Source organism: Charadrius vociferus, unplaced genomic scaffold (genome assembly GCF_000708025.1).
Source record: "Charadrius vociferus isolate BGI_N301 unplaced genomic scaffold, ASM70802v2 scaffold32, whole genome shotgun sequence".
In the NCBI taxonomy this organism is placed as follows: domain Eukaryota; kingdom Metazoa; phylum Chordata; class Aves; order Charadriiformes; family Charadriidae; genus Charadrius; species Charadrius vociferus.
This window is the reverse complement of record NW_009647856.1, coordinates 6294646-6310240: the sequence shown is the minus strand read 5'-3', so window position 1 is coordinate 6310240 and position 15595 is coordinate 6294646. Positions and strand designations below refer to the sequence as shown.

The 15595-nt window shown below is 45.7% G+C and overlaps 1 protein-coding gene across 1 annotated transcript in view; it reads right to left on the bottom strand.

Moving 5' to 3' along the window:
- Nucleotides 1-15595, bottom strand: part of FRMD4A (FERM domain containing 4A) — a 189342-nt gene that overhangs the window by 39506 nt on the left and 134241 nt on the right. Inside the window, 2 exon segments of the mRNA XM_009882937.1 lie at nucleotides 9603-9643; nucleotides 15435-15525. Of these exon segments, the coding sequence (XP_009881239.1) occupies nucleotides 9603-9643; nucleotides 15435-15525 (132 nt within the window).

The window sequence follows — 15595 nt, the reverse complement described above, 5'->3', positions numbered from 1 at the left end:
TCCCCCCACCCCCGCCCGCGGCGGGCTCGGTGCCGCGGGGAGGCGGGGAAGGGAGCCGGTTTCACTTTGCTGGGAGAAATACGGTTTAAACACATGGAACCCACGGGAAAAACGGGATTCAGCCGCTTTTTTTTCCCCTTCGAGGGCGGGCAGCTGGTGTGCATCGGCCCCTGGGACAACAGCCTTTCCCTTGGGTGATGCGGGTGTGCAGCGCAGACTTCAGAGGGGCGAAGGTGGCCTGGCTCGGTAGGTGAGACCCCCAGGGAGGCGATTTGCATCGCTCCGGTGAAGCGTGATACCCAGCTCTGCTTTTACCCCCACGATCAACGTGAAACTCGCACGAGTGCAAGCCCACTGGACCCAGTTTGTCCATCCCAGGCGCTGGCAGACCCGTGTTGGCAGTGCTCAGGGCTCCAGCGGGCTCCTGGCGGTGCGAAACACAGCAATAAGCGAGTCATATTCCTGCCTCTGTTTTACCGGCTGCCCCATGGGAGCACCTCGAAGCAGCAGGCAGACAAAGCCAACGCTATCACCAAGGGTCTCCCGGGGCTGGCTGTGTGCCCTCGCCCCTCAGTCAGCATGGGCCAGGGGGTCTCTGCCTGCCCTCCTGGGCAGTGGCATGAGTTCATGCCGTCCCTGTACCCCACACCTCTGCCGTGAAATAACCCTCATTCCCCAGGCAGGAGGGAGGACTGACCACAGCAGCAGAACGAAGGACGCGATGACTGCAAAATACCGCGTCAGCTCTGCAAACCACTGCACCATCACCGCCACGGACAGGTCCACCACTGCCTTCTCTTTACAAATGAGTAAACCAGAATCCAAACCCTGGTTTCCAGGCTGCTAATCCACAGGGAAGAGGCAGCCTCCACCCCCTGGGTGTCTCACAATTCAGTTTCCCCGCGCTGCCCCTAGCAAGTAACCTCGCTGCCGGGGAGCAGAGCCAGCGGAGCTTTCCCTGATTTATACTCCCTCTCCCACTACAAGCAGCTTCTGTGGAGTTCCTGTCCTACCCCCAAGGAAGGCGCTGGCTCCTGCCATGCTGAGATAAGCTGTTTGCCAGTGTGTCAGCGCTCTGGAGATAAGTAAACAGGAGGCGTAATTTGATTTGCACTGATTAAGCTGCTGGTGTAGGTGAACTCTAGCAAATAAAACAAGCCACAGTGAGGACCCAAACATTTTCTCCTCACTAATACTTCAGGGGCAGCAAAATTGAAAATATTGATGTTTGTAAAAGTTTCCAACCAAGAGTTGTAGATTTTTTTTTCCTTTGCTTCTTCCTATAACAGGGTGTTTAGAAGGAAGGGGTGGGGTGAGCAGGGCACTGAGCTGCTCAGTACTCTGGCTGTTCATGTCGCAGGAAGGTCAGGGAAGGGGACCAGGAGAGATGGGAAGCTTGAAGGGCTGGGTTACACTGTCCTTACAGGATTATTTTATTTCTCCGTTGGAAAAACTAATTGCTGCATAAAAGTCATAATCACCAAACAGAGCATAGAAATACGCACTATTTTACACACTGTGGGAGGACAGACGTGGGGTGAAAGGGTTAAGTCGGGAGCTGGGGTCTGAACATGAAGTCTGTCTCCCCTGCAAGCACCCAGTGAGCTGTAGCCAAGCTTCAAAGGCATGAAAAGGAAGTTTGGGGCCTAAAATCCCATTGACAACAACCGGGGTCAAGCCTGAGACTGCCATGTGGGCTGCTGAAAACATCCCTCCGTGCTTCCAGATGTCTGTCTACGAGGCAGGGAGGGTAACGCAGCCGTGCCGCACGGCATGTGCAGAGAACGTGTTTGGGAGGCGCTCAGACATGTGAAACACATAAGAGTCTAAAAAACCAGCAGATCACACCCTTCAGAAAATATCCCTCTGTCCCTGGGTCCCCTGTTGTCACTTATGACTAAACTTTGGCGTGGCACAGAAGGAATCTGAAACCCTTTTCTGAGCTGTTGGCAGCTATTCTCCGTGGACGCTCTCCTCCCCATCCTCATCCCTCGGACTCTGCTCGACTGTCCCCTGCGCTCCAATCCTTTCCTATTTTATCCTCTCTGCTACCAAACTTCACAGTGCTCAGTTTGTCAACTGCAGCTCCATTTCCCTTCAATGATTAACTCCAACTGTCCAAACACACAGGGCTCTGGGGGAGCTGTTCAGATGCCCAAACATAGGCGTCGAGTGCCGGGGTACCCTGCCTGGCCTCTGCTGCCCCAGGAGGGAGGGAGCCTGCATAGGTCCAGTGCTGTATCTAGCAGCCCCATGGAGATGTCTTGGATCCCCAGCAGTGCCTAAAACTGCATTAGACACCTACGTTTTGGGCACTGGAGCTGCTCCCCCGAGGGCTGCATTTGCACGTTTCATTTCTTTGTTTTTCTTGGCAGGCTGTGGACGGAGGCAAATCCAGACTCTTGGGAGGGAGGGGATGAAAGTGACCCCACAACCTGAGTTTGTGTCTTTTTTTTCCATAGCCCTGCTCTCCAGAATGTACATGTGCATTTTACCATTGCTATAACTGCACTCCCTTTGCTCCCCAAATATTATTCTGCAGTCTCCCACTCCTTTTGCCCACATCGATCTGAGAGGTCTCACCCTTCTTATGCATAAGGAATCCAACCTGCAAAAATGTGAATACCCACAAGAAAGTACCCGTTTTCCTGTTAGCTGATCACAACCCCTCAGGAGAAACGAAGCCTAAGGTCTCTTCAGCCAGACCTCCTAATGTAAGCAAGCTGTTCCCTTCACCAGTTTCCCGGCTTATGTACGGTTTTAAATTGATGTTGTTAATTCAGTGACAGATGCACAAGGTGCCATTAGTGGGTCTTCTTAAATGGAAGCATAATTTTTACCCATCAAGATCCTTTTACCATGCTGATGCTTGCAACCTTCACTGGGGAATATGAGCCACAGCAGGGAGCTGGTCGTAATTTCAACAGTCTTGCAAAAAAGTAGTGACAACAGATGCGTGCTGGTTTTGGGGCTAGTTTGAGTCAAAGCATCTATGCTTATGGCAGGTTTGCCTCTTCCTGCACTGAAGCTGGGTCTGGTTTTGAGTTATTTGGCTTATGATTGTCTTTGGTTGATTTGCAGGGCTGAATCCAACATCTGCCCTTGTGGGACAATTCGTATTGGCTTTTTCTGGAGTTGTATTAGGGGCGTAGTGACTTTTGCCAGACAAAAGGTACTTCACAGCAAGGACTGGGACAGCATCTCCCCAGACATGCTGGAAATGAAGCTTAGGAGAAAGTCACTCAGTAATACAAGCTGAGAGCACAGTTCCCTTGCCCTTTAGTAGCTGCCTTTACTCAGAGCCCGCAGACAAGGGGACAATTACTGGTGCTTGCGGTGGGGTGAGTTCCTGTGATGTGGTGGTTTGCCCGCTGGGATCTCTTCTGAGGTCAGCAGCCCATTTTGGATCATGCAGCACTGGGCAGCTTTCAGATGGGAACAATTTTTGGTAGTAGCCATCATTACAGGCTGCACATGAGATCATTTAATCTTCAATAGATACTTAAGGAAGTCTCCCGGAGACTGGCTTTTGAGCACAGCTGCACACTCGTGCATGCACGTAAAAGGGAAAGAACAATTTTTGGTAGTAGCCATCATTACAGGCTGCACATGAGATCATTTAATCTTCAATAGATACTTAAGGAAGTCTCCCGGAGACTGGCTTTTGAGCACAGCTGCACACTCGTGCATGCACGTAAAAGTGAAAGAGGCTACTAAGAGGAGAAAAGAATTGCCCTTATTCCCTCCTCCTCTGGGAGGACCGTCTCCACCATGGGCTCTGTTTCATTGTGCCAATAAAACTGGAACCAACAGTATCACTTGAATTTGCAAGACTGCTTATCAACCCACAAACATTCAAGGGAATAATTGTTCCCTATCAGACCATGTGTAGTGTTTGAAATACATTGGGGTGTGTGGGGAGGTTATGGTGGGGAAGCCAGCACCAGAAATGGCTTTTCTGCAAAGCTGGCAGCTTAGAAGAGGAGCCAGGGGAGAGATCGGAGTGCTGTACGGTGCGCTGCAGAGAATTCAGGTGCAAGCTACAGGAATTTTCTCATTGGAAACCCCTTCCAAGAGGCAAGCAAGCTTGCCAGGCACCAGATGTTTGTGACTAGTTACAAAGAGCTGCAGTCAAAGCCCTTCAGACGCAAGCTTCTTTTGTGAGCGCACTTGTGGTTTACTGGCTTCTCCCTAATTAAGCTGAGCCTGGAGGAGAGGAGGCCCAGGGATCTGCATCCGTTTCAGCCATGTGAGTCTGAAGAAGGTTTTTACCACTTTTATTGACCATGGGGCTGATGCCATGGAGTTTGCATACAGCAGGAGGTAGGGTCAGCATGACAGCATTTGACAAATGCTAGAGGCTCCTGATAAAGAAGGGAGGGTGTTCTGTGAATTAAACACAGGGGAGTGTTTCTGGCTTGGTCACTCATGTCCTGGGTGTCAGGAGGTGTGGGGAGCTGAGTCGTGGGCACTGGGTCGTGCTCTGTCTCTTTGTGCTCGGGAAGCCTTGCCTGAGTATCCAGTGGAGGGACCATGCCATACATTTGGGAACTCCTGGAAGTAATGAAGCTGTTGCTGGCTCCTCTGTTGTCCTGCAGACCAGGGACAGGACAGAGGGGGTTGCTGAAGGGCAGCACTGGTGGTTGGTGCACAGTGCTCTCTGGATTATGGTATCTAGAGATACGTGCCCAAATAGTACTTTTGGAAATAATTCTCAGGCTTCTCTGTCCTGGGGTTGGGGTACTGCATCCCTGATACTGTCTTCTTCCAGCTGTGCCCAGAAGAGCTGGACTTGGCACTGAACTGGGCAGTGTGCATTGTGGCTGGACGACCCTGTGGGGACACAACGTGAACTGTTTTGCATTGGGTCTATTAAGAACCAGATATAAATGCCCAGGTATTTGGTGTCTCATTTTCTTTCCCTTTTCTGTGTGTATGTCTTCTCCTGAAGCACCTGAGATGGGGCACAGGCAGAATGGGGTTACTCAGTAAGGCTTATGCTCTCAGGGGTTTCAGATATCATGCCTGGTGGCTGTTCAAAATCAAATTGCAGAAGTCTACAGAGGTTCTGTCTGCTGTTTGTCTGCTCTCTTTGGTGACGTAAAGGGGATTTACAAAGGAGATGGAGACTTTTCTCAGAGGTGCCCAGCGAAAGTATAGGAGGCAATGGACACAGGTTGCCAAACCAAAACAATCAGTGAAGGTGGTCAAACACTAGGGCCATGGGTAACCTGATCAAACTTGGAAGTTGGCCTGACTTTGAGCTGGAGGTTGGGCTAGAGACCTCCAGAGTCCTTTTTGACTCGTATTTTTCTTTGATGCTAAGCATCTAATAAATGACCAACTGTAATTGCTGCTGGGCTTACTGACCTATATGGCATCTCACAGTCCTTCAAGTCTTGCAGCTTCTTAGATGATTAATGCCTCGTTAAATCATACTACGCAGAGGAACAATCATCCCTCCCAATGCATGCACTACCATCCAGACTGGATGCTCTGAAAGGCTTCTAGGAAAGGCAGGGAAATAACGTGGCACATTTCTGACAACCCAAGTGCGACCCCTTCCCTCGCCTATGACATGGACAAGAGCCAACCCTGGATGAGATGCCAATACTAAAACTGGTAGTAAACAATAGAACTAAACAATGACAGTATTTTCACACAGCTTGCATGAGTGCAGCTACAAACTCCCAAGTCTTTTGTTTTGCAGTTTAAAGACAAAACAAACATAACAAAAAAATTCATCCTTGGAAATGTAATTCCCTCCACTGAACAAAGCAGCCAGCAAAATTCTAGGGGGCAAGTTATGCAGGAGGTCAGGGTGGAGGTTATGAGCGGTCCCTTTTTGGCCTTAAACTCTATGAAAATCACAGCTCCAGCGAAGTCAATGGCAGTTTTGTCCCAGTGATTTCAGTGGGGCCATGGTTTCCGGGCACGGATTTGTGTTCTGCCTCAAGCCAACCCTGCTTCCATCAATCATACCTCTGTCAAACTAGTTAAAGTGAATGAGGAAGGATTTGGTCCAGGCAGAACAGCACCATCTCAGCTCAAACAAATGGACGCTTGTTTTAGGGGCAGATTTACCAAGAGATTTCCGTGGGCTGTCACCTGTGAATTAGTGTGACCCATTGCTGAGGGTGCCCCCAGGTCATGAGATAGGGATGCTGCTGCACTGTAACTGAGCCCTTCATCCTGCCACACTTCCATTCATTCCTGTATTTCTATTAGTTTGGAGTATTTTCATTTTCTTTCACTTCCAAACCAAAAAATGAGAAGGTTTCCTGTGTGATTTGATGTGGGAAACAACCCCACCAATGATCTTCCCAGAGGCATGCAGTCCTCCCTTCCCCCATAGAATGAGAGAGTGGCTTGGCTGAGTGGGACTTTCAGTGGTCTGTCAGCAATCCCAGCTCACTATCTAATTACTTCTTCCCCTCAGGCTTCAGGACGCTTTTTTTTTTGCCAAGCAGACAAACAATTTCTGGTCCAATTTGAGATCCCTTTTGCCGTGTGCTGTTCTCATGGGACCACACCACCCCAACAAACATTTCTGGCTTGACCAAACAGAAATTGCGTCTAGATCTATATAATCACCACTCTGCATTCATTTCCATTATAGAGAGACAATTCCCTATTAAATTTCAAAGTGGTTTATTGGCTCAGAGAGACAGCAAAGAATCAGATCACAAAGGAAAGAGCCGCTATTTGGACAAAGCATTATTTGTCCACATAATGCAACTTGATATTTGTGTCTATAACTCTATACAGACTGGGAGATCAGACTTTGACTTTATATACAACCAAATCCACCTTTGCCGTACATATATATCTGGTAAATGCTGTGAAATATTGTATTGCTGTCACCATGCTGGGTGTGTCTAGATCAATAGGCTTACAGAGAACTTTTTTTCCTGAGTCTTGTAAGTTAATTTTTCTTCCTTTTATCCTCTGGAAGCAAATCAAAGTGACTAGATCTTTCTGCATTGAAGATCTCTCCTTTCTGACATAATATACTATGTATTAGATAAAGGATGCCCAGCCTATAGCTTATGAATCAGCTGTGGCACCCTAGAATGATTTATGCCACCCACAAGCCATTTCTGCTACTATCTTCCTAAGGATCCTTTTGTCTTCTCTAGTGGCATGACTTAAGTACATCTATCTTGGAACCAAAATACAGGAACCGCCATCTCTATCCCACACCCAGTCATGCTATGACGATGTACATACATGTTGGGTTGTGTGACTAAAAACACTCCTGTGATGCAGGGTGTCCACATATCGGGTGCCACAGCAGCAGCAATCACACGTACATGGTAATGGGCTGCAACGCCCGACCTTCTGAGCCTCCTAACCAGGCCACTGACTTAAAGATGCCTCATATTCATAGCCACTGAATAAGTGGGCCGCTGCCTGGCTTCATCTGGTGATAAAAACACCCAGACCTTTGGAGTAGTGAGTCCTGGTGAAGTAAGAGACAGCATTTGAGAAGGGTGGGGCCTGCTACCACTTCAGAGCCAAGCACAAGTGCTGGAGGAGGTTTCAATCTCTCTCCAGGTCTCCACCCTAACTCCAGGGTGCTGAGGTCCAATTTGTTTCACTTTGTGCTGTTGGAGTGATTTGTCTTTGCATCTTGTTGAAGTTCCTGCTGTGCACTGCAGAATCATTTAAGACTTGGCTGCTGCTTTTATAGAGAATTACTCTTTAAGACCTGAATATGACAAAGCACTTAGAGCAAGGGAGTTTTACTTTGATGGGTCTATTCTTATATTTAATGGTAGCCATGGGCTTGACTTGGCTGGATCAGGGGATGGGACATCATGCTGCAGCCTTTGTGAATGTAAATGCTTACAGAAAACCCTGGGGACTGTATACCTGACAGTATCACCACAGTACACATACATTAAACCACCAAAATAGTGCTGGTTTCCTTATAAAGCAGTAGTGCCTTAGACTGTGTATTAGTGTTTACAAGCATTATAGTTCATCAAGCTACTTATTTACCTCAATAATGGAAACTGAGCGTTACTATTCAGTGATTTTAAAAATCTGCTTTGCCTAGACAGTCCACTTAGGGGTCTGAGATCAGCCCTGTTTGGGAGAGACACTGAAGCAAGCTTTTACCAGCTTATATGAGAAAGAGAAAAAGTGGTGATGATGACCTGCATCTAACTGTTAATTCATCCTGGTTCAACTATGGCAAATTCCGTGGAGCCAAACTCCTTCCCTCTTGTTCCGAGCTATAGAGCTCTTGCTTCACTCCATGAAGTTATTGTATACGTTAATGGCAGTTTCGTTCTCTGGCTGCTGTGATTTATGCAGCCTGCACCCATACCCAGCTCCTACAGCTGTGCTGTGGGATACTGATTGTGGGCCAGATGGTGAATGGGACTGGGAATTGATCGAGGTTAAAAGTGACCACTTTTTTTGGCTGGGTTATGCTGAGCTCTGATCCCTTCTCTGGAGCAGTTTCCTTCCCGGCCACACAATTATACCAGCATGACTGAGGAAGGGGCCCAGGGGAGGAAATGAGCGGTGGTGGCAGGATTGTGATGGGGGAGGAGGGTGGTGAAGGCCACTTCAGCTGGTGCTGCTGCCAAAAGAAATGTTCACTGAATGACAGCCTAGTGGCATGTCCGGCCAAATCCCATGGAAATCCTCAGTGTCAGGGACAAAATCCTGCTTTCCAGCCCAATGTGCTCTGACCTGATTTATTCATCTCCCAGTGCTCTTGGCAGCTTTTTGGCACAGCAAAATGCAGTGGTAAGGCATGGAGTAGTGGGTGCTGAAAAGGGAAAAACCTGGTGCTGGATGGTAGATATCCTAAATTGAGGGCCAGCAGCAGCAAAAAGGTGATAGGGAGAACATGGTCTCCTGTCTAACAGGAGTGGAACAAGACCTTTCAGCAGGGGAAGGTCTTTAACTATGGCTGCTCTTTAACAGTCAGAGGTCTGGGTCCTACATTTTGATACAGAAGGAAATGGGGTAAGCGACCTCTCTCTATGAGAAGAAACAGCATGGTAAGGAACCTTGCTTTATATATGTCTCCCTCCTCCAATGCTCCACATTTCCAAACACTAACCCAAGACTGAATTACTGCACTATAAAATGAGTTGAACCTGCCATGACCTGAAGACTGGTTCAGTTTACAGCCAAGTCCATAATCCAAAAAGCATGAAGGATCAGCAACGGGAAGAGAAATAAAAGCGCTGAGCAGAAGGAGTCAGCAGGTAGTCCTTAACAGTCAGCTAATCACAGTGAATAATTTATTACAGCAATGCCACTGAGACTCCACTAGATTTTAAAACAGTATTTCCTGGAAATGTTTTTTGCTCCTCTTGTATCATTTGTAAATTTGAAATCTTTTATCCCTGTCTGCAATGCAAAAATGTTTGCAAAGGACTTAGGAAATGATGCTGATCCAAGAAGTGCCCAATTAGACACAAATCAAATACATTGTCTCTGACCTCACTTGATTCTGGGTGCTCTAGAGAAAGGCCAGTGGTGAATACACCCTGTGGCTCAGTAGTGTGCCAGTGAGAGGAGCGTTACACATGTTCCATACCTCTGACAACAGAAACCAACTTGCTGCCAAATCAAACACCCTCCTTGAACAAGAGGTTTTATAACACCTCCCAAAATCCTGTTCAAAAACAACCAGTTCAATGTTAGAACGCTGAATGGAGGGTCACACTTTTAGTCCTATCTTCAACCCTCCTAAGATCTTGACCTCTATTGTATTATGTGGCAAGGAGTTATGCAAGTGAATCAGGCTCCTTGTAACTGATTTGAATTTCATGTTTCTTTTGCCTTTTTGACTGTCCCAATGCTCTATGATCAATCAGGAAAAAGACCAATTTGTCAGCTTCCTCCTCCCCATCGTTCACTAGTTTCTGTACATTTCACATCAATCCTTACTTTATGTTTTTTTAAGTTACTGGTCTGTCATTCCTTCACCACAGGAAGCACAAGTTTAACCACTCCATCAATGCAATTACTGACTTGACAATGCTTCATTATGCCCTAAAGCAGAGAGGATCTCTATTTGTTCTGCAATAAAGCAGCTCTTAATTAGGCTGTTGCTCCTCCTGTGTAAATATCTCATTTTGCCTCTGGAATTGGGAAAGTTCACTCTATCTCTTGCTGTTTGGAAAAGGCCAAGTGACATCCCATAGCAATCTTTCACTTCCTGGACACATTTAATGTGCTGATTACTTTGCTCATGCTGTTGACAAGCAGGTGATTTTTCTCTGATCGGACACTTTAAGCTACTGATTTTACTTTGTGCTCTGTATTGCTTGGTAGGATGGGTCCAACTCAGCTCTTATTTTTGCATGTTTAAATGGGAAGTCAGTCCATTACCATTGCTTTGGATTCACAACAAAACTACAAATTAAATTCTTCTGTAATGAGAATCCATAGAGCGTTGTGGAGACCTTATGGCAAGGGACAGAGTATTTTCATAGCATGCTTCATTTAATCTCAGAGAAAGGATAACACTAGGAAGAAATGGCAGAAACTGATGCTTGGCTGTCATAGGGAAAATCTTTGTCAAGCTATATTCACAGCTGAATTCTGGGATGTCTCACATTTTATCTTGTTTCCAAAAGTCTTTATTCCCCTTCTCAAACCAGAGAATGCAAACACTAATAACGAGTCTGAGGAAAAAAAGCTCATCTTAAGTTTCATTGCCACTAGCCTTCTGCGGAAGAAAGGGGGATAACACTATATAGTGGTATTTCTTGCAAAGGAACCAAATGCTACCAGACTGTCCTTTAAGGTCATTTTATTTTTGGTGACAAGTTAAACAATTTCTCTGTTTATTGGCCATGTGGAAGTCCTTTGGCTGACTTTGTTAATCATTCACTCTTCAGCTTGGAGTTAATTGTTTACTGTTAAGCTGTGTGCACTGAAAGATGCCTTTGGGCTCTTAAATCAGTGGGAATATCTGGACAACAGAGACATGCCTAGTGCCACTACAACTGCTTGAGCAAGCCAGTCTCACAGCTCCAGGCTATGCTGCTTCTACTTCATGTTCAGGTCTTTTGGGATGGAGTGGAGTTACATCCCTACCTGCTGGTTAAAATGAACAAACACCATTCACAGACAAAATAGGCACAGAGGGGGGCTGCAGTGCCTTGCTCTTTCTTGCCAATTGCTCTGCAATGCAAGCAAAACAAAACCCATAATGACCTTTCTCTGAAAACAACGATTTTGGTCAATACAGTCTTAGCAGCTTGTGGGAGAGTGGTGCTGGCACATCCTATCTGAAGACCCAACTCTGAAGAATTTGCTTTGGTTTGTGATGAATATTGGATGGTGCTGACCCAAGATGGGTAGAGCACAGCAGGACAGTGACTTCCTTCTTGATGTGCTTTTTCAAGGCACACTGAGCCTTGAAGGGCCTTTTCTTTCCACAAGGAAGAGTTTGTAGAAGCTAAGTCTTAACTAACGTAGAGGGAGGTGGGATTCTGCTCAGCCTGGATGCTGTGCGCTGCTGCTACAAATACTATACTGGTTCTGTAAACCACTACTAAACTTTCAGAACACCTCAGCATATGGTTAGCAGGACAGCAGCCACCTTTCCACACTTGATACTCCCTTCTTCTTGTTCAGCTGCAGTGATGGATTTTGTGAAGTACTCTGAAAGTTTTGCATTTATGTAATACCTAAGAAAGAACAGCTATCAGATCATAACTGATATGGACAAAATCTGGGTTCAAACAGGCCACATTCAAGAGGAAGCCTTTGACAGGGCTTGCTGAGTCTGTGTGCTAGCCCCTGAACATACAGGAGAAAAACTGAAAGGAGAATGATAAGCCTCAAAGTGATGGCTTTGGGTAGCTTCAGGGCTTCCGCAGAATTCAAGCACAGGCAGGAGGGAACATAAAAGTAGAAGCACAGTCACATTACGCTCTGCAGCCCAGCGCAAGCTGCATTCCAGTTTAATAGCCCTGCATTCCCGTCTGAACCACCTCCACTAGGTGCCAGATACCCATCTCAGCTGCATCCCCAGTAATGCTGGAGGACTTATGCCTGAGTGAGAATAGTGCAAGCAAGATCAAGTTCTGGCTCTGTGTCAACCTCAATTCTCCTCTCCAGACTCATCCAACTTGCTGACAAACCTAGTTAGTTTTCTACAGACACATGGCTGATTTACTCCAGCAATTTAATAAAAACGTGGTTTTGACTGACTGCTAATGGGATCGCCCAAGATAGGCTCAGCTGCTTAGTGTGGGTTACAGTTTTACTTGCAAACACAATAAGCATGGAAATCTATCTAGGATGACATAATAGGAAAACATTACAATCTCCGTTATAAGACAAGCAAGGGTTTTATATGCATTTAATATAAATGTCTTCGTTTCAGCTGGTTTCTTGCTACAATTTTCTGCTTGTGTTTCTTCCAGGGAGATTTATTTTTCCATTGTAATTTTCCAATTTGTTTCTGGCATTGGCAATGTGCAGGAACAAAATAATAAAGATCAGAAAAGACATAATCTTTCCCCCCCTCCCCCTCTAATTTTATGTTGCAGAAAATTCAGTAAGGCTTACCCCTCCCTTCTGCACAGCAAAGACTTGAACCAGCCCATGCTGGTATAGTGAAATGAATCAGATACTATGGTAAGCTCCCAGATACCAGGGTTATCAAGTGCAATTTTACAATCTAATTAGCAGAGAATTAAACGTTGCACCTTGTAGAGGGAGTTGAGCTGCTCTCGCCAGAGGGGTTTTACCACCTGTGTAGGGTAAGAACTCTTTTTACTTTCTCTGCTGAGGGTAGAAGCATACGATGGAGAAATAATGAAGCCTCAGCCACTCTATCCAAGTCCTGTCCCTGATTTAGGCTGTGTATTTTGGAATAGCCCTGCCAACAGATGGGGTTTGCAAGCATCACGTAACAGAGAAATGCTCATCTAGGCTGTCTTTTCACTGCTGTGGTCTCTGGATGATGGCAGTGGACAAATTCTAGCCTGGAAATTCCTGCTCTCCCTTCCCACCCAACCTTCCCTCCCAGATTTATGACCACTTCTGCTAAAACACAGAAGTTTTCAGTGGTTTATACATAAGGTGGCACCATTGTTTTGGGTCTCCTGGATTTTGTACATAATTTGCTGAGACAAAAAAATAGCGATTCCCAATAAAAAGAAAACTGGCACCCTATTTTTTAGGGTTACACTTGCAGAAAAAGGGTAGGATATGCCTACAGTCCCTGATTCTAGGGGCAATGTGGAGAGCTAGAGGTAGGTTAGTGGGGACACAAGAGGCTGGCCAAGATGTTATCAAGCTCTAAAACAAATGCTATGGACTGGATCACCCTGAGCGGATGAGAAGAGAAAGTAGAGAAGCTAAGAAAGGAGACTTGACTCTTCTAGTGGAAATGGCTGTCTCTTCTCACACAGTCAGACTACCTGACCTCTTTTTTTCTTTCTTCTGATGCTCTCCACCAAGACTGTCATTCCATCAGGGCTGATAAAAATTGCTATAGCTTGTGAACGGCTGAGTCCTTGTGATGGCAGGACACTGTTTTCCTCTAAAGAAATGTTTCTGTCACTAAGACTGACATCTGAAGGCATGTTTTAAGGACACATCTTCCCTGGAGGGCTGGCACAAATGGAGGTATGTGGGTGCAAACACTTAGCCTAGACATGTTTTAAACTATCATGTGTGAGCATGGTTTGCCCTGCAGGTAATGATTGATCCTGAACAGATAGGTCTTTTAGAGCACAGATGCTCTGTAGAGACTCCCTTACTTCCCTCATCCTTTTCTTCAATTAATAAAAAGCCTCATTAATAGTCTTCAGTGAATAAAAGGCTAATCAATGCATATATTATCTCCTGCTGCCTCCTTAGCAGTTCTGTTTTCTACCAAAACCTTAATTCTGGTTTATTTTAATAGAAAATGCTATCTGTGAGCAGCAGACAATGTCGAACTTGAATGTGATCAGACGAAGTGAACGAAAGGGAAGGAGGACATTTGTACAGACAAATGAGAAATGCAGTACATATTAATTCAGCTTGGAAGCATTTGCATCCATAGAAGAGTTGCGTAGTTGCTCCAAATCATCCAGTTCTGCAGCCTGCAAGCCAGCCTGAAACCTTGCCTCCTGATGTCTCCATGGGTTTGCAGTACAACAAATATTGTTGCTAACAGACTGTGCATGCCCACCTGCAGGGCATGTGCTCAGAGATGAGCTTTTTTGTATTACATGGTATCCTAGGTAGGAAAATCAGAACACATGGGTCCACCTAGTAGGATTAGCTCAGGGGATCAGAACCTTTCTCCTCCCAAATGAACAGGACATTCCCTAGCTGGATTTCTCAAAGGCAATTTGGAAGGACTGAGACAAACCCTGATTTTCAGATACACTGAAAGCCTCACTAAAAACAGTAATAAAGAGACCAGAATGGCTAGTCATCACTGCCCAAGCTCTACTTTTGTGATCAGATCTATGCCTGCCATACCTTGATTTGTGGACTGTTTCAAAGTAAAGTTCAGGTCGAGGGAGGTCATGCTCCCCCTCTACTCTGCCCTGGTGAGGCCGCATCTGGAGTACTGCATCCAGTTCTGGGTTCCCCAGTTCAAGAAGGACAGGGAACTGCTGGAGAGGGTCCAGCAAAGGGCTACAAAGATGATTAGGGGATTGGAACATCTCTCATATGAGGAAAGGCTTAGGGACTTGGGTCTCTTTAGTCTGGAGAAAAGAAGATTGAAGGGGGATCTTATTAATACTTACAAATACTTAAAGGGAGGATGCCAGGGGGATGGGAGCAGTCTTTTTTCAGTGGTGCCCAGTGATAGGACGAGGGATAATGGGCATAAACTTGAACATAGGAAGTTCCATCTTAACATGAGAAGGAACTTCTTTACTTTGTTTTTTTTTTTTTTTTTTCATTTTAGGCATGTGATGAGTCTTCTTGTTAGCTTGACATTAACTCTTCAGTTAGTAAAATTGTTGCTTATCAAATGTAATGCTGTGCCTGGGAAAATCATGCAATTTTTTGTTTTTGTAATAAATGGTAGAGGCTTTCCTGGCCCTTCTTCCCTTTCTCTCTTGGATCATGTATGGCTTGAGAAGTCACTATCAAGGGTTGGCTGAGCACCCTCAATCCTGCCATAGCCAGTGGGGATGGAAAGTCTCCAGCACCTGAGAGGATCAGTCTTTCAGTTCCCATTTATGTCTTATGAACCCCACAAAAAAGAAGCGTAAGTTGCAAGATTAAGTGATGCTTATTTCCCCCCAGTAGCACAACATTTAATAAATGAACAGCTACTTTTGTCCATTAATTCTTTGCAGACATTCATACAAGTTTGGGAGAAACAACAGCCTTCAAAATCACATGATTCAATGCCAGCATTTGGTATACATCACACCCTCAAACCAAGTTATAACATGTGTGGCAAGCCCAAACCTTAATAGAAAAGTAAACACTTACCTTTCTTGGTTTCACTTTGTCATGGTAGTCATACTGAAAAATCCCCTTGTAGCTAAGCCCTAACCACCAAGGAATTCCCTGCTTGTCCTGGAAGACAAAAGACAGGGAGTTATATTGAATAGGATGGGGAAATGCTGGAGATTTCCTAGGTTGTTAT